The following is a 27100-nucleotide window of genomic DNA, read 5'->3' on the forward strand; positions in this document are numbered from 1 at the left end:
AGTTTGGGATGAATTAGAAAAATGATGTGTAACGTCTCAGATTTGTTAGCTGCAGTTTTTTTTGGTTTGTTAAGAATAAAGACATTATATGTTTTGATTATATATGCATTTTAAATTAGTGTGAACTACTGTGTGAATATCAATGCAAATGTGAGTTATTTTGATAATCATGGCAAAACTGACAAAACCTCCCCAGCTTTTTCTGATGGAGTCAGTTCAGTGGGTATAAGTGATCTCTCTAGGTTGTCCTAACCCTCATTCTGAGGCTCGTCCAGGATACTGTACCTTCTCCAAGACCCAGGGACATGGTCACTTTTATAATTGAATACTATTCTTTTATCACACAGTCATAAAACAGATTTTTGCTTTTCCTCTGACATATGTCCTCTTGTTAAAATTACCAGCTAATAAGTATAAGTCTTTAGGGCATAAGTGGAAGAGATCATCTTTGATAATCTCAGAGTATTAGTCAACTTAAGATGTATGAGTATAGTTGTAAAATGTCAACACATTTAAATCCAAGCACTAGGGATTTGTAAAGCAGAAAAGACCTTGACTCCATGAAGTCATATATTACTGCAGAGAACATTCTGGTCTTTTGTGAAGGGATTTTGGCAATCTGCTTTTCCTTTCATTTTATTTTCCTTCTGAGCTTTCTGAAGCTTGAATTTTTGGATAGTGTCTTCGATTTTATTTTTCTGCAAAACATTAGGAGTTGTGTGTATGGGAAAAACTGGACTTGATATAAAAAAATTAGACCAGTTTAGATTAACAGTATTTTACTGTAATTCATCCATATAATTACCTTATCACTTAAATAGTAAAACTGTCTGTTGGCTACATGAATTTGTTTGGTACTTGGTTTGAAACTTTGAGAGTACATTCCAAAACGTAGCCAAGTTGGCTTCAGTTCATACACAACAGATTGCCTGCTGCAAGTATAAATAACCGTATTTTAAAAATCAAATCTGTTTCGTGTTTTTCTTTATATATTTGAGGAAAAATAGAAAATAAAAGTTAGATGAGTGTTTTTAGGAGCATTATTTTTCTTACTCTTGGGTTTAACATTCTTAAAATATTTTTGACTTTGTACTCTCAGTAAACTGCCTTCTGATAAAACAGTTCACTGTTCTCAGCATTCTATGATTTTTGCCAAAATAGAGTTATAAAAGTATCTCTACAAGCTCTCTTCAATGTAAGACAAAATTCCACATAATGAGAGGTCTCCAAAAGGAATAATTTGGTTTCAAGGTTGAGAGTGTCAGTGAAATGGAATGCTAACAACTGCTTTTTGTTATATTAAAAAAAAAATGTATTTTTCACTCTGTGATCTTTATGTAATATATATGTTTTAAATACATTTATAGTAACTGCCTGGAGGTTAAGACTGATTCAGTTCCTTTTAGTATAGGCTGTTAGGCAGTAAAAATACAACTATATTTTAAACAAGAAAATGTTCATGTGCCATAATATTTACAGTAAATTATATAACAGTTTTAGATGATGTCGTATGTTACACTATATAAACTCTTTTCTTAAGCCAGAGTCTTTGTATATATTATCTTTCAGTGATTGTACACAGTGGTATAGTGTTTCACTTGATATGATTTTAATCACTGTTAGGTTGAACTTGAAAGAAAGTTGGAATCCACAACTAAGTCTAAGCTGCATTATAAGCAGCAGTGGGGACGAGCTTTGAAAGAACTTGCCAGACTTAAACAGGTATGTAGTTTATAGCTAATGATGGATTATTCTTTTTATGTCTTTCTCCCTTGATTTTTTTTTTTTTTTTTTACAAGTTTGCACATTTGGCAATATCTGTTAGGTTCATATGTCTGTATTTAAATGTCCAGTTCTGTATTTGAGATTAGGCCCCACCCCCCCTTTTTTTAATGTGTTACATATAAGATCCTCCTTTATAAAAACTAAAACTTCTAGTTCCTTTTTCTTTTCCTTTCTTTTTTTTTTTTTTTTTTAAAGCCAACTATCCTCTTCCCCACAGCAAGTTGGGAATAATTTCTACTTTCACTTTAAAAACAATCATTCTTTTTCTCCTTTTACTTTCACTTATAAAACTACCATCCTTTTTTCCTTAGTATTAATTTCCTTCTATTGGGAGTGGCTTTGGGGGGAGAATTTTAAGAACGTATTTTAAAAGTCATTCCTAGGAAGACACAGTAATTTATTCATTAAAAAAAGGGATCACGGGATTTTTGCATAATTTTACAAGGATTTAAAAGTGAGAGTAGTTTCCTAAATTCTTTACATTACTTTTTTTTTTTCCTTCCTGGTACCAGGTAACAAATGCCATTAGCTTCCTGAGGAATTAACCTTAATTTTGGCTATAATTTCTTCAAATTATTAAGATCAAATAAAATATGAGCAAGATTTTTATTTTGAATCGCATCTATGTGACCTAAACTTTTAAGGATGATTAGTGGTTAGTTTATCGTAAGTTTTGCTTTTCTGAAATGTGTCCGTTATATGCCGAATGCAATTTTGGTACGTAGGGTCTCTCAGATTTGTATTTTTTTTTAATGTGTCTCCCAAACCATCAAATGTCATTAAATATCTTTGTGGTATTGTACTAAATGCTTACCACCTTCATAGAAGAGTATGTACTAGACTGCCTGAGAATAAATAGTGCAGTTTGCCTTAACATAGCTTTTAGATGAATTGAGATTGTAAGCATAAGTATAAAATAATATTACACACACTGAATATGTTTTATAGATGCTCACAAGACTAAGGATAGATGAATGAATGAATAGTCATATATAGTACTGAGGGCCTCCTGTGTTCAAGGCACTGTCCTAGATTTATAGTTATAAGTAAAACATAGGTCTTTGCCTCAGGGAGCTTGCAGTTTAGTAATAGGGAAGAAAACTGTAAATATAACATTTACTGCCAAATAGTAAGAGCCCTGAAAAGACCTGTACAGAGTACTCAGGAGGGGAAGTACATCTATTTAATAGAACTTAGGAAAGGTGTCATAGAAGATGAGATATTTGAGATGGATCTCTGGAGAATTGGTTGTGGTTTAGGAAAGCTGTGGGGAAAATGTATATACAATGAATAGAATGATTATAGCAAGGAGGCACAAAGTCAGAAAGCATAGACTCTCCATGGAGAACAGAGGAGGTCCCATTTTAGAAGTCATTTCAGGAAATAAGGACTAGGTAGCAGTGGGAACATGACAAGGAGATTATTTTAAAAGACATGGTTTTGGTAGATTCTATACAATACACTATACCTAATCAGAATGCAGAGTGGAAAGTCAAAGATGATGTCAAGGGTTCAAGCCTTAGTGTCTGGAAAGAGAGTTTTCCAGGATTGTAATGATGGTTATTAAGGCAAGAAGCTGATTGAGGCATGGGGAGGAGACAGGACTTGCAGATTTGAACATTTTAATTTTTACAGAAAGAAATTCAGCAAGCATTTAGAAATATGGACTGATGTTGGGAGGATGATTGAGCTTAATAACATGAAGGAATCCTTTTGCAGAGGTGATAATTGAAGATGTGGCAGATAGAACTTAGAATTCTTATGTTTAAGGAGGAAGGAAAGCTGATAAGTGCTTGGTATTATGCTAAGCCCTTCATACGTTTTCATTTGATCCTAACCAAGATCCCTATATAGCAGGTAATATTTCCATTTTATCGATGAAAGAAACAGAGACATTAAGTAAGTTGCGCACGATCACACAGGTACTAAGTGATAGAGCAAGGATTAGACTCATTTGACTAGAGTGCGGTCTCAGGCTCTTCCTGCTTTATAATGTTATGGTTTAATTCCATAGAAGCCACATAGTGAAAGAATTTCAAATAGAACAAAGTGAGCTGTGGAAGACATTAGGGATTTCTGACAGAGTGAGTGTTGAAGCAGAAGAAGTCATGATTTGGCATATCATAAGCAAGGAAAATGACATCACTGACAGATAGACTAGCTCAGGTAATGAGAATTAAAGTGACTTTGAAAGAGAATAAGCTAATATAAAGTCATGATGGCAAGATAGTTAAGTTACATTTAGTACCACAGGGAGGAGTCCCTGTGGAATTGGGAGCAAGGAAATAACGTGGTGAGAGTGGCTATTAAAAATAACAGGATACAAATTCTACCACAGGCAGCATACATAGCAGTTTAGAACATCGCCTTGGAGTCAAGAGAGCTGTATTGAATCTTGGCTGTACTTCTTAACTACCTCTGGGACTTGGGGAATATAATTTCTCTGATTAGTCTCCTCATTTGGAAAATGAAAAATCTTTCCTCACAGGTTGTTCTGAGAATTAAATGAGTGGTCTGTAAAGCATGTAACACAGTGTTTCGTACATAGTGTGTGCTCAATAAATGGTAACTGTTGTTAAAAGGATATGAGCCATAAAGCTATTGTGTAGTATTCTTGGTTTCAGTCATTGGGGACCTAATCAGATGGTAGCTTTGGAATATTGATGAATAGAACAAATATTAGAAGGATTTACGACTGAGTAGCTGAAAAATGACAGACACCAACCAAAACCAGAAAATTTTTAAGTCTACAAGATAGGAGAATGTTGTTATATAATTGTAGCAGTGGGGAAGTGAGGTTCAGTATAGTTTGACTAGTAACAGTACTTTGCATTTGGATGGTAGATTTAATATAGATGTTCTGTAGAAACTGACAAAAGGGGGAAAACCTATGTTAGGGCTAATTGTGCAGATATGCAATACTGTCAGTCGGTAGGTGAACTTCCTAAAGTTAGGTGTAAAGAGATGAGAGTGCATTGAGTCTGAAGAAACATCTATAGTTGTTTTATTTGTTCATTTTTCATTCATCAAGTACTTATTGAGAGCCTATTATGCACCTTGCACACTGGTAGATGGTCTAGATACAGCAATTCTCTCCCCACAGTAAACGTAAAGTTCAGCTGGGAGGGCTGATATTTAACAAGAACATGGCAGAGTGGTAAGAAATGCAAGTGAAGTTAGCATAAATAATAGAAAATAAGTATTAGAAAAACACGAGGACACTGGGTTATCATTGTATTTTGTCATTCAAAGCTGAGGGAGAAATGGTTCAAAAACGGTGTTTCAAATATCAGTATTAGAAAAAGGAATCCAAACTGGAAAAGAAGTAAAACTGTCACTGTTTGCAGATGACATGATACTATACATAGAAAATCCTAAATATGCTACCAGAAAACTGCTAGGGCTCATCAATGAATTCGGTAACACCGCAGGATACAAAATTAGTGCACAGAAATCTCTTGCATTTCTATACACCAACACCAAAAGATCAGAAAGAGAAATTAAGGAAACAATCCCGTTTACCATCACATTAAGTAACTAGGAATAAACCTACCTAAAGACCTGTACTCTGAAAAGTATAAGACATTGATGAAAGAAATTGAAGATGACACAAACAGTTGGAAAGATATACCATGTTCTTGAATTGAAAGAATCAATATTGTGAAAATGACTTTACTTCCCGAGGCAATCTACGGATTCAGTGCAATCCCTATCAAATTAGTAATGGCATTTTTCACAGAACTAGAACAAAACTTTAAAGTTTCTGTGGAAACACAAAAGACCCCAAATAGCCAAAGCAATCTTGAGGAAAAAAAAACAGAGCTGGAGAAATCATGCTCCCTGACTTCAGACTATATTACAAAGTTACAATCATCAAAACAGTATGGTATGGGCTTCCCTGGTGGCGCAGTGGTTAAGAGTCCACCTGCCAATGCAGGGGACACAGGTTTGAGCCCTGGTCCGGGAAGATCCCACATGCCATGGAGCAACTGAGCCCGTGCACCAAAACTACTGAGCCTGCGCTCTAGAGCCCGTGAGCCTAGAGCCCATGCTCTACAACAAGAGGAGCCACTGCAACAAAAAGCCCACACACTGAAATGAAGACCCAGTGCAGCCAAAAATAAATTAATTAAAAATAAAAAACACAGTATGGTATTGGCACAAAGACAGAAATATAGATCAAAGGAACAGGATAGAAAGCCCAGAGATAAACCCACGCACCCATGGTCACCTAATCTATGACAAAGGAGGCAAGAATATACAGTGGAGAAAAGACAGTCTCTTCAATAAGTGGTGCTGGGAAAACTGGACCAGCTACATGGAAAAGAATGAAATTAGAACACTCCCTAACACCATACACAAAAATAAACTCAAAATGGATTAGAGACCTAAATGTAAGATCGGACACTATAAGACTCTTAGGGGAAAACATAGGCAGAACACTCTTTGACATAAATCACAGCACTATCTTTTTGGATCCACCTCCTAGAGTAATAAAAATGAAAACAAAAATAAACAAATGGGACCTAATCAAACTTAAAAGGTTTTGCACAGCAAAGGAAGCCATAAACAAAATGAAAAGACAACCCACAGAATGAGAGAAAATATTTGCAAACAAAGCAACCGACAAGGGATTAATCTCCAGAATTTACAAACAGCTCATGCAGCTCAATATGAAAAAAACAAACAACCCAATCAAAAAATGGGCAGAAGATCTGAATAGTTCTCCAGTGAAGACATACAGATAGCCAAAAAGTGCATGAAAAGAGGCTCAGCATCACTAGTTATTAGAGAAATGCAAATCAAATCTACAGTGAGATACCACCTCATACCGGTCAGAATGGCCATCATCAAAAAGTCTACAAATAGTAAATGCTGGAGAGGGTGTGGAGAAAAGGGAACCCTACACTGTTGGGAACGTAAATTGGCACAGCCATTATGGAAAACAGTATGGAGATTCCTTAAAAAATTAAAAATGGAGCTACCATATGATTCAGCAATCCCACTCCTGGGCATATATCCGGAGAAAACCATAATTCGAAAAGATACATGCACTGAGTGTTCATTGCAGCACTATTTACAATAGCCAGGACATGGAAGCAACCTAAATGTCCATTGACAGAGGAAAGGATAAAGAAGATGTGGTACATATGTACAATGGAATATTACTCAGCCATAAAAAAGAATGAAATAATGCCATTTGTAGCAACATGGATGGACGTAAAGATTATCATACTATGTGAAGTAAGTCAGAGAAAGACAAATACCATGATATCACTTATATGTGGAATCTTAAAAAAAAAAGATACAAATGAACTTATTTACAAAACAGAAACAGATGCACAGACATAGAAAACAAACTTATGATTACCAAAAGGGAAATGTTGGGGGGAGGGATAAATTAGGAGTTTGTGATTGACTTATACACACTACTATATATAGAATAGATGATCAACAAGAATATAAGCACAGGATTGTATAGCACAGGGAACTCTACTGAATATTATGTAACAACCTAAATGGGAAAAGAATTTGAAAAAGAATGGACATATGTATATGTATAACTGAATCACTCAGTTGTACACCTGAAACTAACACAACATTGTAAATCAACTATACTCCAATATAAAATAAACATTAAAAAATAATAATAAATATCAGTATTAGATATGAAATCATTTCAAGTGTTTTGTTTTTTGCGGTATGCGGGCCTCTCACTGTTGTGGCCTCTCCCGCTGCGGAGCACAGGCTCCGGACACGCAGGCTCAGCGGCAATGGCTCACGGGCCCAGCCGCTCCATGGCATGTGGGATCTTCCCAGACCGGGGCACGAACCCGTGTCCCCTACATCGGCAGGTGGACTCTCAACCACTGCGCCACTAGGGAAGCCCCTCATTTCAAGTTTTAAAATGGAGCGTAGATTGGGAGGAAGTGGCAGACAGTGCCTACCACTGAAGAAATTTATGCAACTTATGAAGGATAAGAGCTAATGCAATCGTAATTAATTACAAGGCATTGCCAAAGTTAGTAATGAAAAGATGGAAGCCTGTGAGCTGTTGATAGGGCATTTCTTCTGGAGAAATGAGTGATTAATTATCAGAGCATAATTTCATTATAATTGTTATGTTTCTTAAGAAATATCCATGCAAAAATTTATTACTTTGAGTAAATTGATTTTTAAGTTATGTTAATATGTGTATGTTGACAGACATTGTTTTCACTGTTTGAGGTGGTTTTTCAAATGTAAGACAATAATCTGAACAAAAACCCCCCAGTTCATGGACTGAGACTCTTAAAAAAACGTTCAGTTTAAAAGGCTCCCACCCAAGCACCCCTCCTTCCTAACATATGCATTCTCATACACTTTTTCTATCTTCTGGATTTTTCCTTTAATTCATTGTCTTCTGTTTACCCTTTTTTCCTAAGTGTTTTCTATCTTCTTGCCTAAAAAGCATTGGCAAAGTAATTTTAACTATTTGTGCCTAATAACAGAGGATATCACAAAAGTTCAGATGCCTCTTTTCTCTTAAGTTACTGTAAGTGAATTAAGAAGAAAAGAAAACATGGTGTTAAATTCCTGGTTCAACTCCAGACTTCTACTTCATGAAAGAAAATAGTCTCATTCTTTCAGTACAGTAACCTTCATTGCAGACCACTTCTATTCCTTATCCCACAGACTTTCTGCTTTAGAAACAACACTGTAAACATATTTCAAGGTCACTAGGAATCACTGATGTTCTACAGACCACATTTGAGATGCAACACTTTAAGAAGAAATTTAATAGACCTTGCGATTACCATAGTGAATTGTGTTCTGCCACTGTTTTTGGAAGATTAAAATTAATACCTTCATCAAATAGGCACAATTTATATGTGTGAAAGTTACTTCAATTTTTTTTCTAAAGCTTTTTATTAAAAACACATTGTATTTGAATATAAAATTGGAATCCTCTATCTGCTTTTGTTCAGAGGATTGTTTGTGCAACTTCTTGTTTAAATTGGATTAGTACCATGTTAATTTTACATTGCCTCTGGTGAATAGCCACGGGGCTATAATCTCTGCCAGTAATTTGTCACAGCAAAATCCTCTGGAGGGCCATACAAAACATTTGTGTAGTACGGATTAGACGGCGAAAGCCGTATCTTAGATTGTTAATAAATGTTAATGACAAAACCCAGCTGGTAAAGCTTGGAAATAAGACCTAATGCTCCGTGCCTGTTGCCAAAAGAATGTTTAAACAGAGATTTCCATTACTCAAAGGTGACCCAGTATAGTCAATTTGTGAATTTAAAAAATCATAATCTTCCAATTATTTGGAAAAAAATCTTTTCTCCTGATTCAAAAGCATAAAACCCTGTTTCCATGTTGTAAACCTTTTTGTTCTTGGGTAACTGGGTAGGCAACAGCTGTAAAATATAAATAAGTGTAACGTAAAATGGGTCCTAACTTAGAAGACAAGGAAACGATATCCATACAGTCTGGATTTGCTATCTTTGGTATGATGTATAACACTGACTTTAAAGAGTTCTGGTTGTTAGACATTTAAGGGGTAATTTAGTTTCTTTTTTTCCCATCTCCAAGTTAAGATTGTTACTTTACTGTGTTCTAAGTAGCATATTTATCTTAAAACATTTCTTGACACATTAGAATATAGTTATGGAGGAAGAATAACAGCCACTACTTTTTATAAATAAATGAATCATTGTTAAAAGGTATGAATGTGTTGTTCTGGGAAATTTAACATTTTTATCAAGTCTGATACATTAAAACTAGGTATGTTTGTTCACAGGACAGGAAACAGAACTAAGATTTTGGGTAGGATGTGAGTCCCTTACCATATTTGTGCACAGTAGATCTGTTTAAAACTAAGCTGATATATTTAGTTAAAACAACACAGACTTCATTGGCTGACATCAGCACTATCTTGTCCAGCCTCCTGCTTATCCACTCAGAGTAATTAATTTGATTAATTTACAAGTAATTTAGCCAAGGATGGGATGTAAATCTTTGTTTAAGAAAACAGTTGGAGGTCCAAGTCTTGGTTAAAAACTGTGTCTTGAAACCATCCAGGCCCTCCTACTGACTTGTCAGCTCTGGGTTATTTTCAGAAAACTTGACTTGAGCTCCTTAGTTTAGCTGTAAGTTTTTTCCCACAGACTTACATGGTATGTGTGAGTGGGAGAGTAAGTAGTGGCCACGTTTTAGCCGCTGTTTAGTCTAGTGTATGCATGTTTACATCTCCTCTCTGGATTTATAGGCAGCCAAGGCAAAATAAAGATTATACTCACTTGATTGAGGAGCCTTTAACCCAGAGCACCTGGCAGCAGAGAGGATTTCTTCCTCTAACCTCTAATTTTTGTGTGTGCATGTGTGATTATTATTAATGATATATACTTGACTAAAAATTCAAGGCATTTAAAGGCTTTTCTTATGTTTAAGGATTAAAATGTTTCAAGTTTCATACAGTTTTACAAAATAACCTAAAATTAAATAATTGACCAATTTTTTCCTGTTTGCAATTATATTTGCTTAGTGTAAAAGAAATCCAAATTTTGCAGCATCATGACATAGAAAAATAATAGTCACTGGTAACCTTATCACCTCCTCAGCCAGAGATAACAACTTGGTGTATCCTTGTCTGGATTTCTTTTCCTTTATTTTTTAATAATTACTCTTTAAATGAAATATATCATACATTCCAAAGAGGGGGAAGAAAGAAGATTCTTCTGCACTTCAACCCCCACCTTCTAGTGTAAGAAACAGCATTATCAGTGCTCCTTGTGCCTTTTCTAACCTGCATCCTCTCCACAGGTAACTACTTAGCTGAATTTGGTATTTATTATTCCTTTGCTTTTCTTTATAAGCTTATAAGGTATTAAAAATATCAGTAAACAACAGTTTACTTTTGTATGTTTTTAAACTTTATATACATGGAAATATTCTGTTTGAATCATTCTTCTGTGACTACCTTGTGTGATTCAAAATTTAGCTATTTTGATGCAGTAGCTAAAGTTTATTTTATTGCTTTATAAAACTTAAACATATGAATATTCTAAGTTTTCTCATAATAAGACAACAGTGAAATATTTTATACATTAAAATTTTTCTCTAGTGTTTAAATCTAAAAGTAGAACTTCTGGTCATAGGGTTCACTCATTTCTTCTGCTTCACTAAATGTTGTGAAATTACTTTCCAAAGTGGTTGTACAAATCTGCAGTTCCCAAGAATGGTGTATAATTGTTATTCTTCACACCATGTCTAACACTTGGCTGTTATCAGATGTATTAATTTTTTCCAGTTTGGTGGGTCTGAAATCATATCATTCTGTGGCTTAAATTTTCATTTCCCCGATTACTGACTTTGAGCATCTTTTCATTTGTTTATTAGACTTGCATGTGGAATGTCTTATTGTCTTTTGCTCAACAGAAATAAATCAACAGATTTTGGAATCACCAGACACAAAGTTAGAGATAACTACTAGAAAATAGGTGATATGATGGAGAGATGTATTAGAGAAGTAGAACCTTTTCAATCATATAGACATTCTGGAACTGAAAAGTATCACAAATGAATTGTAAGATTAATAGATGAATTAACAGCAGAACCAAGGATATGTGAACTGAAGATAAACCAATAAAAAGTGTCTAAACTGGAACAGAAGAATGGATGGAAAATACAACAAAGAACATAAGTGACATACAGGATAGGGTATATGAGACTGACTACTTTTTGTGTAGCCACAGACCCCTGTGTTAGTCTGTTTGGGCTGCTGTAACCAAATAGCACAGACTAGATGGCTTATAAACAACAGAAATTTGTTTCTCACATGTCTGAAGGCTGGAAGTCTGAGATCAAAGTGTACACATGGTCAAGTCCTGTGTCGAGAGGGCCCACTTCCCCATTCATAAATGGCCATCTTTCCACTGTCTTCACATAATAGAAGAGCTAGAGAACTCTGCTGGGTCTCTTTTGTAAATAATTTAAAATAGTCAAACTACTAGAGCTCGTTAATGAATTTGGTAAAGTTGCAGGATACAAAATTAATACACAGAAATCTCTTGCATTCCTATACACTAACAATGAAAGATCAGAAGGGAAATTAAGGAAACAATCCCATTTACCATCACATCAAAAAGAATAAAATAGCCAGGAATAAACCTACCTAAGGAGGCAAAAGACCTGTACTCAGAAAACTATAAGATACGGATGAAAGAAATCAAAGATGACACAAAGAGATGGAAAGATATACCACGTTCTTGGTTTGGAAGAATCAGTATTGTCCAAATGACTACCCAAGGCAATCTACAGATTCAGTGCAACCCCTATCAAATTACCAATAGCATTTTTCACCGAATTAGAACAAAAAAATTTACAATTTCTGTGGAAACACAAAAGACCCCAAATAGCCCAAGCAATCTTGAGAAAGAAAAACGGAGCTGGGGGAATCAGATTCCCTGACTTCAGGCTATACTACAAAGCTACAGTCATCAAAACGGTATGGTACTGGCACAAAGACAGAAATATAGATCAATGGAACAGGATAGAAAGTCCAGAGATAAACCCATGCACCCATGGTCACCTAATCTATGACAAAGGAGGCAAGAATATGCAGTGGAGAAAAGACAGCCACTTCAATAAGTGGTGCTGGGAAAACTGGGCAGCTGCATGTAAAAGAATGAAATTAGAACGTTCTCTAACACCATACACAAAAATAAACTCAAAATGGATTAAACACCTAAATGTAAGACCAGACGCTATAAAACTCTTAGAGGAAAACATAGGCAGAAACTCTGACATAACTCACAGCAATATCTTTTCAGATCCACCACCTAGAGTAATGAAAATGAAAACAAAAATAAACAAATGGGACCTAATCAAGCTTAAAAGCTTTTGCACAGCAAAGGAAACCATAAAGGAAAAGACAACCCACAGAATGGGAGAAAATATTTGCAAATGAAGCTACTGACAAGGGATTAATCTCCAAGATATACAAACAGCTCATGCAGCTCAATATGAAAAAAAACAGACAACCCAATCAAAAAATGGGCAGAAGATCTGAATAGACAGTTCTCCAAGGAAGACATACACATGGCCAAAAAGTACATGAAAAGAGGCTCAACATCACTAGTTATTAGAAAAATGCAAGTCAAAACTACAATGAGGTATCACCTCACACTGGTCAGAATGGCCATCATAAAAAGGTCTACAAACAGTAAATGCTGGAGAGGGTGTAGAGAAAAGGGAACCCTCCTACACTGTTGGTTGCAATGTAAATTGGTACAACCACTATGGAAAACAGTATGGAGGTTACTTAAAAAACAGCTACCATGTGATCCAGCAATTCCACTCTTGGGCATATATCTGGAGAAAACCATACGTGCACCGAGTGTTCATTGCAGCACTATTTACAATAGCCAAGGCATGGAAGCAACCTAAATGTCCATTGACAGAGGAAAGGATAAAGAAGAAGATGTGGTACGTATGTACAATGGAGTATTACTCAGCCATAAAGAAAGAATGAAATAATGCCATTTGCAGCAACATGAATGGACCTAGAGATTGTCATACTGAGTGAAGTAAGTCAGAGAAAGAAAAAGATCATATGATATCACTTATATGTGGAATCTAAAAAAATGGTACAAATGAACTTATTTACAAAACAGAAAGAGAGTCACAGTTATAGAAAACAAACATATGGTTACCAGGGGGAAAGGGGGAAGGAGGGGTAAGTTAGAAGTTTGGGATTGACATATACACACTACTATATATAAAATAGTTAACAAATAAGAACCTACTGTATAGAACAGGGAAGTCTACTCAATACTCTGTAATGACCTATATGGAAAAATAATCTAAAAAAGAGTGGATATATTTATATGTATAACTGATTCACTTTGCTGTAGAGCAGAAACTAACACAACATTGTAAATCAACTGTAGTCCAATAAAAATTAATTTAAAAAAATAGCCCCAAAGCAAAGAAAATATTTAAAGCCATGGATGAAGAGGGAAACGTTTCCTTCACAGGAGCAACAATGAGATTGACAGATGAACTTTCAACAGTAGTAAAGGAATTCATAGTGGAATAACATCCTTAAAGTACTGAAAAGAAGTAATGGCCCACCTAAATTGAGTAGCCAGTGAAAATGTACTTCATTATTGAAAGCGACGTAAGACTTTCAGACTAACAAAAATTGGGAGAAAACAATAATCACAGTATTTGTTGGGTTTAAAATATAGAGAATTAAAATTCATGGCAAATAATAATACAAAAGATATGAAGGGATAAATAGAGTTAAAATGTTTAAAGTATGTTGCATTTTCTGTGAAGTTGTAAAGGTCCTAATTTCTATGTAAAAGAAGAGTAAAAATAAGCTGATAGAAGGGAAAAATAGAATGACATAAAACGTTAGGTAAATCTAAAAAAAGACAAAAGGAGAGAAGCAGAACATAAAATAGATGGAAGAAGTAGAAAATAGTAATATGTAAAGATTTAAACCCATATATATCACCCATTTCTTTAAATATAAATGGACTGAATACCATTATTAAAGACATATTCAACTAAAACCTGAATTAAAAAAACAACAGTATGTGACTTAAATATAAGGACGCTTTAACTATAAGTACAAAATGGTTGAATTTAAAAAGAGGGGAAATTGTATGTTACATTAATATTAACCCACAGAGCTTAGACTCTAGGGCAAGAGGCATTACTGTAGATTAAGAGTTTTCATAATCATAAAAGGGTCAGTCACCTAGAAGTTGACAACAGTTCTACATTGAGTGTTCCTGGTAACAGCCACAAATTTATATAAAGCAAAAATTAATAGAACTAAAAGGAGAAATGGACAAACGCATAATAATGGTAGATTTTACCGTAACCCTCTTGGGAACTGATAGAGCAAACCAACAATGGATAATAAGATTTAGAAGATTTAGATGACCTAACCATTGTTATATGTAGAATACTTCATCAAAAAAGTCCCAGGGGGCTTCCCTGGTGGTGCATTGGTTGAGAATCTGCCTGATAATGCAGGGGACACAGGTTCGAGCCCTGGTCTGGGAGGATCCCACATGCTGCAGAGCAACTAGGCCCGTGAGCCACAACTACTGAGCCTGCGCTCTGCAACAACAGAGGCCACGATAGTGAGAGGCCCGTGCACCGCGATGAAGAGTGGCCCCCACTTGCCACAACTAGAGAAAGCCCTCACACAGAAATGAAGACCCAACACAGCCATAAATAAATAGATAGATAGCCAAGCATTTGAAGCCCTTTAAAAAATAAATAAATAAACAAGTCCCAGGATACACATCATTTTCTAGTGCACTGGAACATTTAGCTAAATTGCTCATATGCTGAATCGAACAGCAATTCTAAACAAATTTCAGAGGATTGTAATTCAGAATATGTTCTCTGAGCACAGTGAGATTAAGCTAGAAATTAGTAATAAAAAGATAATAAGTATCCCCCATGATTGAAATAGTACACTTCTTATAACCCATGGCTAAATTGGAGACCACAAATGAAATTAGAAAATGTCTTGAACTAAATATTTAAAACATGTAAAGACATGAGCTTTAATGACAATTGTGCTTAAGGAGATTTATAGCCTCAGGTTCACTTGAAAAATATCAATAAGAAAAGCATGAAATCTACTCTCTAAATATCTCTTTCAAACAGTCAGTAAGCAAATAGGAAATTAGGAGGAAGGAAATAATCAAAATGAGTAAAAATTGATGAAATATGGGGAAAATGTACAGCAAAATCAACAAAGTTGGCAAAGAGTGTTCAAGGACCAAAACAATAGGCAGTAACTCCCAATATCAATGTTTAAAAAAAATGGGACAGGGCTACAGATCCACAGACATTTAAGGAGATAAGAGAATGGTATGAAACTTTTATGTGAATATGAGAGACAGAACTCACAAAACCAATACAAAAAGAAACAGATAATAGAATTAGTCATATAGCTATTAGAGAAATTTAATATGTAATGAAAAACCTTCACCAAAAGAAGGCTCCAGACCTAAGTGGCTTCACGTTTCAATTTTAGTAAACATTTTAGAAAGAACTAACACTAATCTTACACAAACTGTTTCAGAAACTATGAAGAGAGAATACTTCTCACTTTTTAAAAAAACGAGACCAGCATTATCTTGATCCTAAAATCTGACAAGGACATTATAAGAAAATTAATTGGCCAATCTCATGAACATAGATATAAAACTTGTAAGCATCACAACTAAGTTTATTTATTAAACAAAGGGGAAGTTTACTATTTACCCCCTTAAAAAATAAAGGAGGACTTCCCTGGTGGCGCAGTGGTTAAGAATCCACCTGCCAATGCAGGGAACACGGGTTCGAGCCCTGGTCCGGGAAGATCCCACATGCCACAGAGCAACTAAGCCCGTGTGCCACAACTACTGAGCCTGCACTCTAGAGCCCGTGAGCCACAACTACTGAGCCCACGTGCCGCAACTACCGAAGCCCGTGCGCCTAGAGCCCGAGCTACGAAACTCGGAGAAGCTACTGCAATGAGAAACCCACTCACCACAACTAGAGGAAGCCCGCACGCAGCAACGAAGACCCAACAACAAAGACCCAATGCAGCCAAAAATAAATAAATTTATAAAAGAAAAAAAAATAAAGGAGAAGAAATCAAATGCTCCTATCAAAAATGCAGAAAAAGTTAGTACCCATTCATAGTAACAATTCTTAGCAAACTAAGAATGTAGGGGAAATTTCTTAATCTAATAAAACCTACCAAAAAATATTTCTTAAAGGTTTTCCTCTGAGATCAGGAATGAGAGAAAAATGCCCTCTATTATCATTTCTTAATATTGTACTAGAGGTTCTATCCAGTGTAACAGGCCGAAAGGGTCTATCATCTGGAAAGGAAAAAGTAAAACTGTTGTCATTTGCAGATGACAGTTGTTATGTACATAGTAAACCAGAAAGTATCTACAGATGAACTATTAGAATTAATAAGTGAGTTTAGCAAGCTTGCTGGAAACAAAATGAGTATGTAAATATCAATTTTAATTCTCTATACCAGAGACAGAGAACAGAAATTTTTAAACTCTGCCATTTGCAGTAGCATTTAAAAACTTGAAACTCTTAGGCGCACATTCCAAGAAAGATGCTAGTCAGTATATAGAGAAGTATAAAATATTGTTAGACAAAATAAAAGAAGACCTCAATAATTGGAGAGGTAAACTGTGTTCACTGTTTGAAGAATTAATATTGTAAAGATAATGGTTTTGGCCAAATTGATTTGTAGATTCAGCATAATCATAAGCAGTTCCAGCAGGCCTTTTTTTTCCACCCTAGAAATTGATATTTATATGAAAATACACAAGTCAAGAATAACTAAGAATTTTGAAGACAGAAGACATACTATCATATATCCAGAGTTATTGTTACAAAAGTTACAGTAATTAAGACAGTGAAGTTTACTGGAAGGATAGAGAGTCCAGAAACAACTCATATAAAAGGACAGAGGTGATGTATAACAGGTGACACTGCCAAGCAGTGGGGGAAAAAGTTGTTTTCCAGTAAATGTTGCTAAGTCAATTGGAGCTCTATATGCGGAGAAGAAGAAACTTGATCTCACCATACACAAAACCAATTGCATATGAGTTTTTGATAAATGAAGCTTCAAGAGGGTAATGTAAAGTAGTGTCTTCAAAACAGGCACATAGGGACTTCCCTGGTGGCACAGTGGATAAGACCCCACGCTACCAATGCAGGGAGCCTGGGTTTGATCCCTGGTCAGCAAACTAGATCCCACGTGCATGCCGCAACTAAGACCCCATACAACCAAATAAATAAATAAAAATTAAAAAACTGAGGCAGACAAAAAGACAGATAAATTTGGACCATATTAGAATTAAATAAACAACACCATTAAAGTAAAAGGCAAGACAAAGACTAGTGGAAAATATTTACAATTTAAATAATTGACAAAGGATTTATCCAGTATATGTAAAGAACCACACACATATCAATAAGGAAGGATGGACTGCCAAGTAGAGCAAAAGGCCAAATGGTTGAACAGGAATTTTACAGAATAAGAATGCCATTAAAAATATTAAAACACGTTCAACCTCATTAGTATTTGAAAAAATGCAAAATAAAATCATGAGATACCACTGCATAAGTTATCAGAATGGTTTAAATGAAAAAAAAAAAAAAAGAAAAAACTGACATTACCCAGTTTTGGCAAGAGTGTAGAGCACTGGAATGCTTACATGGGAGTGTAAATTAGTACTACTACTTTAAAAACAGACGATATTTACTAATATTGAAATTCTTAAACCCAATGACCCAGCACTTTGAATCGCACGTATATACACAGTAGAAATGCATACGAAAGTCCATGAATGTACGATAATGTTCACATCAGCTTTAAAATACAAAACTGGAAACTTAATGCAAATATCCCTCGGCAGTGGAATGAAAAGACTGTATATTCATCCAATAGAATGCTAAGTAGTACTGTGAATCATCAACTACACATAATACGAACGGATCTGAAAAAATGTTTAGCGAAAGAAGCCAGACATAAACTTACATTGTACAGTTCCACGTACACAAAGTTCAAAGCAGTGAAAACTTACTCATGGTGTTAGAAATTAGTCCTATCTTTGGTGAAGGATGAGTGGTCAGTGACTTGGGCGGGAGCACAGAGGGGCTTCTGGGGTTATGATAATCTCCTGTTTCTTGTGCTGGATGGTGGTTATGTGAGTAGTTCACTTTGTAAAATTTGACCAAAGTGCACCTTTATGATTTGGTAGTTTTGTTATTATTCAGTAAACGCTTCTTTTTTAAAAAAGATGATATTACCTATTGATCTAAGCTTTCCCATTTAGGGGTTCTGTCCTAAAGAAAGAAAAGCACTTCTGATCCCTAAGGAAATATATAGAAAGATTCATGAGCTAACTGTGTTAGATGACAGGATGTCTTACTGCAGCATTCCAAAATGTCTGTTATTGAGAGAGTGGTTGACTAAATCATGGAATATCCATTGTGTGGAATGTCACACATTTATATAAAAGAAATTTTATCATGTGCATAGATTTCTATGTAAGCCTTGAGAAAAGAGTGGAAAGGCATATTATTTCTTGAGGTAGGAGTGGAGTTACTAGTACAGGGACAGTTATTGAACCTTAGTACCTCTTTGTATAATTTGTATTTTGTATAATTAATTTGTATAATTTACCATTCCTTTATATAATTGTAATTTCTTAGATGATTTTGTATAATTAACCATTTCTTAAATACTTCTCTTACCATTGGTCCTGTGGCAACTCATTGTGTTGATAGCAGACTCTTTCTTGCCTCTAACTACTATTAGATCTTACGATATTTAGCTAACCTCAATCACTGATTGGGCCGTGAGTGGTTATGGCTTATAACAAGAAGGGAGATCACAGAAAAGTTTGTAAAGAGAACCTGGGCTTTCTAGATAATAGAATCTGCAGTGTGTGGCTCTATCATGGGTGCTGTCAAGGAGGATTATAATCATAAGTCAAAGTCAAAAATATATTTATTCCTAACATTAGAGATCTGCCTTGTTTCTTTCAAGCGGGAGCAAGAAAGTCAAATGGCTCGTCTTAAAAAACAGCAAGAAGAGTTGGAACAGATGAGACTACGTTACTTGGCTGCTGAGGAAAAAGATACAGTAAACACCGAGAGACAAGAATTGTTGGATATAAGAAATGAACTGAACAGGTATAATAACTAAGAAATTACTTTTTTTCATACAAAAACTAAAGTTCAAATAGGACAACTTTTTATTTAGTCATTGGTCTAGGGAAAGTACAACATCAGGTCTTTCAAGAATAAGGTACATCATATATAAAATGTAGCTGAATTATACAATAGAAAATCTTTGCCAAAGACCATTACTCTTAACATTTTTTTGCCATGAACGTAGCCGTATTTAGCTTTTTTGTTTCCACTCATAGGATTAGTACTTTAAATTTTAGTCCTGTGTGACTATTTTAGGATTATTGCTACTATTTCAAGGTAATTGATTATACTGAATTTTTAATTACATAAAGTAAAATAAATTTCAAATATTGTTATATTCTTAATGTAAGTAATACAGAATATAGCTCTTAATTATTGCCGTGTGTGTCAGCAGCTATTTTAAATGCCTTATATGCCTATCTCCACTTTTTTTAATCCTCGAAGCAACTTTTTGAGGAAGATATTATCCCCATTTCGAGATGAAGAAACCAAGGATTAAAGAGATTTAAGTACCCTTTCCAAGGTCACACAGCTAGTAAATCGGGGAGCCAGAGTTCATATCTAATTCCAGAGGTTGTATTTTTAACTACTCTGCAACAGTGGGCTTCTCTATAGTGTCATGTTCATCTTAGTTACAATTTCAAGTATTTGATGTTAGAAAAGTAATCATTAGGAAGCAGTATTAGAACAAATTACTGTCTTTTTAAGGGGAGTGTACAGGAAGACTTTCTAACTTAGTTTAGCAAGAGACTAGTATTTTTGTTGCAGCGAAGCATACTGTCTTAGCTCAGGCTGGCATAACAAAATACCATAGATTGGGTGACTTAAACAACAGAAATTTATTTTCTCACAGTCCTGGAGGCTAAAAGTTCAAGATCAAAGTGCCAGCATGGTTAGTTTCTGGTGAGGACTCTCTTCCTGACTTGTTAGACAGCTGCCTTACCTCTGTGTCCTCACAAGCTCTACTGTGTCTCTTCTAGTAAGTGCATAAATCTCATCATGACACCCCTGCTCATGATCTCATCTAAACCTAATCATCTCCCAAAGGTTCCATCTCCAAATACCATCACATTTTGGGCTGGGGCTTTAAACATATGAATTTTGGGAGGACACAATGTGTACATAGGACATACATTTGACAGAATATCCCATGATATATCCCTATATAAATGGGGAAAATTCAGTCACTATATTAGGTGGGTTTGGAGCTGAATTACACCACTGCATTTAGAATATTAATGTATAAATATCAGTTGGAAAAGGTCAAGGTCTATAATGCATGCTACAGGGCTCAATTCACACTATTATTCTCTTTTTGTTCAGCAAATATTTATTTGGTATCTACTATGTCATAGGTTTGGAAGATGTTACAAATTAATTTTAACATGTCCTTTGCCTTGCAAAATTTTGCTATTATATATAGCAATTTGTTTTAGTTTAGCAAATACATATTAAGCACCTACTGTTTGCCGAGCACTGTTTTGGTGGTTTAAACGAAGATAGCTATTTGCCGATAAGTCATATAAAATTAAAACTTATTATTAATGTCTTAATCAGTTAAGATTTAGGGAGAACTGAAACCAACAAGATTAAATACATTAGAAACAAAAGCAGAGTTCTCTGTATAAATTATAAGAAAAATCTCTCAAGTGATGGGCAAGACATAATAAAACAGTTGATGTGAGGAAGCCTAGGAGGGTTTAAGTGACTACTACTAACAATGTGACTTGGCTGCCAAAGAGCCAGTGCAGTTAGGGACATTCATAGAAGGAGTGTTCAATACACACTGTGGTAAAACCACCTCTGGGTTGTTCTTACCAGTGTGCAACAGACTTTAAGGGAAATCAGCTACCTAGAGAGCTGCCAAAGGAATGTGACCAAAAAGTGGTTAGGAGAGTGAAGGATATTAATTTGTAGAGAAGTCTTGGGCAAAGTATTAGAAAGTTCTCTTCAGATAGCTGGAGGGCTACCATGTTAAAAATAACTCAGTAGGATTTCCTCTTGAACAGAATCATAGCCAGTTATTGGAGAGTATAAAGGCGCATACTGAGTTCAATATAAGAAGGAACTTTCTAACAGCAATTCTAAAAGCAGTAAGTTCCTAGTGACACGAAGCTGGGTGAGTGGAGTCCATACATAGTGTTTGTCAGGGAAGTAAAGTTTCCTTTGATAACTTTATGGACTTCTTCAGCCACGGGTTCTAAAATCCTGTTGTGATCATGAATGTTGATTGCATTTTAGTAAAGACTTGATAGGGATAATCTCTCAGTTGTGTAAAAATTTCATTTGTCCTTCATGCATAAACAGATGAACAGGGAGATGGTTGAACTTCCTGGTACATAGTCTGGCACTGTGTGTCATTAATCTCCCAAGAGGACCTCTTCCTCCAAGAGAGCTGTTGTAAGAGTTAGAGTAGGGGAAACAGCTATTCAGAAATCTTCTCTTACTCATCCCCATGTGTTGCTCAGTTTTACTAGTGTCCCATTAATCACTTGATTTCCACCCCAGTCTCAAAGCACAGGGCCCTCACTATTTAGGGTTTTTTTCTTAGAACAGAGAGAGGTATTTGGTGTCCTTTTTGGACTGTATACCTCAGTTTCTTGTTCTTTTGTGAGGGATCTTAGGAGTCAGTTCAGGTTTCAGAGAGGTATATGAACAAACAAGACTGTACACTCCCAGTGCTCCTTGTCTGTCGGGGCAGGACACTCTCCTCCCAGGCTCTTCCTCCCTCTCCCCCCCAAACGCCATGTGTAATTTGAGAAGTGGATTTGGTTCTCATTGGCTTACTTACCATGAAGACCATCTAGAAGCAGGGCCTTAGACTCAATTGCTTTTTTATCTTATTTATAAAGACAAAGGTTAGGGGTAGTTGCAAATTAAATATTTTCGTAGCCAGTTACGTAGAGTATAAAGTTATGTCTTAGTTGTAGATTCCAAATTAAATTAAAACCTACTCTGTGTCCAAACTTAGTATACTTACTAAGTGATAGTAATGCCAAGTATACTTCCCATTTTCAAGGTAAAGTGATTGATGATATTCCATTGTAAAGACCCAAATCCCAGGCTGGCACCTGCTCCCCTTTCTTCATCTCTTAGATAAGATCATCATGCATATAACTTGAAGCTATCCATACAGTCTCTTAAAATGTACATGCCCTTTGAACCAGGCATTCACAGCTATAGAATATCACTTTCTATGAATACTTAGTAATATAAGCTCCATAATAACGGGAACTTTTCTTCTTGATTCAACTGCAGTATCCCCCAAACCTAGCACTGTTTATTAGTAAGAGTAAATATTTGTGGGGTGAATTTAGAAGAAAATTTTATGTTCAAAAAACATAACAAAAGTTTAATAACAACCTAAAGATCAATAATAATGATATAGGAAGATATTCATTATAGTAATAAGTGATACATATAATGTACAGAATTGCCTATATAGTTTTCTAAAAAGTTAGCAATACTGTGTTTAAAATACATGCATTTTTAAATTGAGAATACAGAAAATTATTACTCAGATTGGTTATCTCTGGTTAATAAGATTGTGATGATTTTCTTTTCTACACATTCCCCAAATTTCTACAGTTTTCATGTATTATATAATTAGAAAAACAAGTATTGTTTTTAAAACTGTCTTTTATAAGTGCCCTAACTCTGCCCAACCAAGTGGTTTTTGTTTTCTTCCTGAAAATATTACTAAAAAATGTATTTTACCACTAAATCATTTTGTTTTTAAGTGGTGTTGTTAACCGAAAACCAAGAGTGTTTGTTGCTTGCTAGAGTGGCATGCGTTCTTGACTTCTCAGGTTAAGGCAACAAGAACAAAAACAGTACCAGGATTCCAGAGAGATTGCGAGTGGAAAAATGGATGGCCCACATGGCAGTGCATTGGAAGAAGGTTTGGATGATTATTTGACTCGCCTCATAGAAGAAAGGGATACTTTGATGAGGACGGGTGTGTATAATCATGAGGATCGAATAATAAGTGAACTTGACCGACAGATCGGAGAGATTTTGGCAAAAAACAATGCCAGTAATTAATAACATTTGGAAAATCTTCACAGAGACTCCAGGTCTAAATTTTAATTTAATAGTAAAGCCCTCAAAAGAAGGGAAAATGGATGTTTTACAATGCAATTTTCAGTTTTTTATAAGCAAAATTTTGTATGTTATTGTATAGTATTTATTCGATTTTATTTACTTTATGCTACCTCTCCCACTCTGGTTTATTTGTAATTGCGTTTTATATTCTCATTTTTAATGACTTTTCAGTGTTTCTCATAATTTATAATTTCATGGCTAACTTTCAAAACAGCTTTTCACTAAATTTGTTCTCAGAGAAATGACTGTAGTAATTTCCAGTTACATAATTTTTTATGTTGAGCCAAAAGAGTACATGTTGCACTTTAAAAATGCTGTCCTGTTCATTTGAATAGAGGTATCTTAAAAGTTGAGACGACTTGTAAATGCAGCTAGTTTTATTTAATTCATTTTAGATGAGCTGTCTTTTTTAACTTGTAACATTTGCAGGTGACACGTTCGAAAACAGAAAGCAGGATCAGTGCAGAGAAGCCATTTGTGATCTGTTGAGTGACAAATTAGTCATTTATTTAAATAAAGTTAATACAGATTAAACTTGTTTCAACAGCTATTGAATTTTCAATTTTTTAGTATACTCTTAACTTTTAAGAATATGAAGTAATAGCTTAGTAAGTTTTCTCTGTCAGTCTCCTGCTCAAGATTGCATTGTTTTCTTTTGTTAAAAATAGAGAATTCATTTTGCAGTAATAGTAATACTAGTTGTTAATGTAAACCCTCTGTAATAAAACATGGAAACAGATGCATAAACGCTTTCGCTAAGAAAGTAGAGTGAAGACCTACTATTTTTGACTCCCCCTGAATTTAATCAGTCTTTTACAAAAGAACATGAGATTAAGCCATTGGATTTATGTAGTGCCATGTCAGTATAAATTTTTAAGAATTCCTTTACATCGTATTCTTCAGAGCCAACATTTGCCCTCAAAGCAACACTTTCCACTTCCTTTTACAGGGTACTAAAAAGGTTTGATTAGCAAATTCACAGATTAGGTGAGCTTTGAAATATATGTAGTTTAAAATTTCTTACTTCCAAATATAATAAATTTTAAGTATATATTTAAGAAATATTTACTGATAACTTCCACAAAAACAGAATAGGCTATTTGGTGACACTAAATTTTCTGTTGTTTTCAAGGTGGTGTATTTCTTGTTTGGGAAATTAAAGTCCCTACATGCTTTATATGTTTTTTTCCTCCCCCCTTGTTAACAAGTATTAATCTGAAAACAACCCAAGAGTAAATAGAGAAATTACTGAGAGAATAATGAATATGTGAATTATAGCAAGAATGTGAAGTATTAATTATGGCTGTATATTTTCTCTCATTGATTTTTGTGCCACATGAATGGAACAGAAGTATTCTTTTTATTTGGGAAGGTCTTGGGGAAATATTGTGACTGTGCCTTCAATTGCACTGTGTGCTGCATGTGACTGTTTTCAAACACTAGAGGGGGCCTTAGATTTAAAGAAACAAAAAGGACGTTTCTAAAATGGATGTGCGGTTTGCCTTCTCTAATCTTTTGGCTATGTATTTCATCAAATAAAAATGACACTTGTATGCATCTTTGAGTTTCTGAGCAGTCTGTTAGTTTTTTGTTAAATGGATTGGGCAAGTGCTTGGCACTTCCTGTATCAAGTTACTTTGTATTTTTGGTTTTTAAGTGCTTATTACATTGCAGATAGATACTTTTATATGTTCTAAAATTGATTGGGAGAGTCTGAAATTTTAACACCTTTTTGTGGTCCTGTAGCAACAGACATTTCATTTGTAAGTGGCATTTACCGTATTTATACTGATTGCTCTTACTAAATTATCATCGGTGCCTGGGAGTTGAGTTATGACCATAGTAGAGAGATGAGTGAATGACCAAGTGAGTAGGTGAGTGAATAAGAAGTTTCCTCAGTACTATATGTAACAGCAGACCTTTCATCAGGTATTTTCATGTGAAACAAAGTTTACCTTTAAAATGTTTGTGATTCCTTTTCACGGAGAAAGCCTAGTTCCACGTGTAAGGCTAGCACACACTGCGCGGAAGGTGTATTACTACGTCTTCCCGGTATGTGTGGTGCCGTGTCTGTATAAATTGCAAGAGTTCCTTTACAGGTATATCCCAGTGATTTCTATATAGACTTGGGATCCTGTTGCTTCCAGCAGGTGTGGAAGTTTTGAGTATGATTTAAGGATGTGTTAAGGCACTGCATGAACAATTTAAGATTACAACAGGCAAGTCTGATCAGATGACGTTCTCATCCACTTACTGCTCTGTCCAGATACGTCCCAGCCCGAATCTGAGTCCTCAGATTGCCCCAGTACATATTGCTTGTCCTCAGCCACCTCAGAATGGACTGACTGACCTGGTTCTTACAGTCTATAAAAAGGGTCCCCTGGTAGCTATGGATGGACTTTGAAAATTTGGCCTCTCACTACCATTGTGTCTGGCTTGACTGAATACCTGACTTGACTTTTTTATTGATATAATTCACATACCATAGGATTCACCATTTTAAAGTATGCACTTCCGTGAATTTTAGTATATTCACACGGTTGTGCAGCCATCATTGCTATTTAATACTGAAACGTTTTCACCATCCCCTAAAGAAGCACCACGCTCATTAGCAATCATTCCCCCTTTACACTCATTAGCAATCATTCCCCCTTTACCCCTCTCCCCAGCCCTTGACAGCCACTTAGCTACTTTCTGTCTCTGTGGATTTGCCTATTCTGGACATTTCATATAAATGAAATTCCAAATTTGATCCTAAAACTGGAAACCTTAAGTATTTTTGTATGCCCAGCTTCTATGGTATATAGCATTTTATCAGATGTTAAATTAAATGAAACAGATGCAGAAGGCCCAAATAAGGGTATAACATTTATCAATCAGTTAGTATAGCTCAGCTGCTCTTATCCATTACCTAGTAAAGCAGTGACCTAAAATAGAGAACGGTAGATAATGTTCTGCCATAACACCTCTGAGCAGTCCTCTTATGCTGGAAATGGATTATTGATACCGGGCATGTGTTGTGCCACTGGTATCCTATCAAAATTGCACACTTTCCCAGGTGATTTCTAGAGTGGGGATAAGGAGAAGCATGGTTAACTAGAATAGAAGGTCCATGAGGACAGAGGTTAGGTCTGTCTTACTTTCTGCCATTTGCCAGGACTAAAATAGTGGCTTCCCCAGGTAGGTACTCAATAGTTGCTGCATTCATGAAGAAAAAATAGTGTATGGTCTGCCAGTCAAAATAGACATAAAAATTAATGACTGAGGTACTGGGAGAATGCGCTTTCCTGGCCTCACTGACCCAGCTCTGTTGAAACTGAGGGATTTGTTTGTTGGATTGTTTGGCTTTTATTTATTTATTTTTGTTTTTGCGGTATACGGGCCTCTCACTGTTGCGGCCTCTCCTGTTGCGGAGCACAGGCTCCGGACGCACAGGCTCAGTGGCCATGGCTCA

The 27100-nt window shown here is 35.4% G+C and overlaps 1 protein-coding gene across 5 annotated transcripts in view; it reads left to right on the plus strand.

The window, feature by feature from the left end:
* CEP120 (centrosomal protein 120) overlaps window positions 1-25194 on the plus strand; it is a 113515-nt gene extending 88321 nt beyond the window's left edge. For all 5 annotated transcript variants that reach the window (XM_082837207.1, XM_082837206.1, XM_082837205.1 and 2 more), the window contains 3 exons: window positions 1624-1722; window positions 19376-19521; window positions 23352-25194. In XM_082837207.1, the coding sequence (XP_082693333.1) occupies window positions 1624-1722; window positions 19376-19521; window positions 23352-23586 (480 nt within the window). In that variant the 3' untranslated portion in view covers window positions 23587-25194. The remainder of the gene's footprint in view (window positions 1-1623; window positions 1723-19375; window positions 19522-23351) is intronic.
* Window positions 25195-27100: the final 1906 nt, after the last annotated feature.

Source organism: Leucopleurus acutus, assembly GCF_964270905.1.
Source record: "Leucopleurus acutus genome assembly, chromosome: 3".
Lineage (NCBI taxonomy): Eukaryota > Metazoa > Chordata > Mammalia > Artiodactyla > Delphinidae > Leucopleurus > Leucopleurus acutus.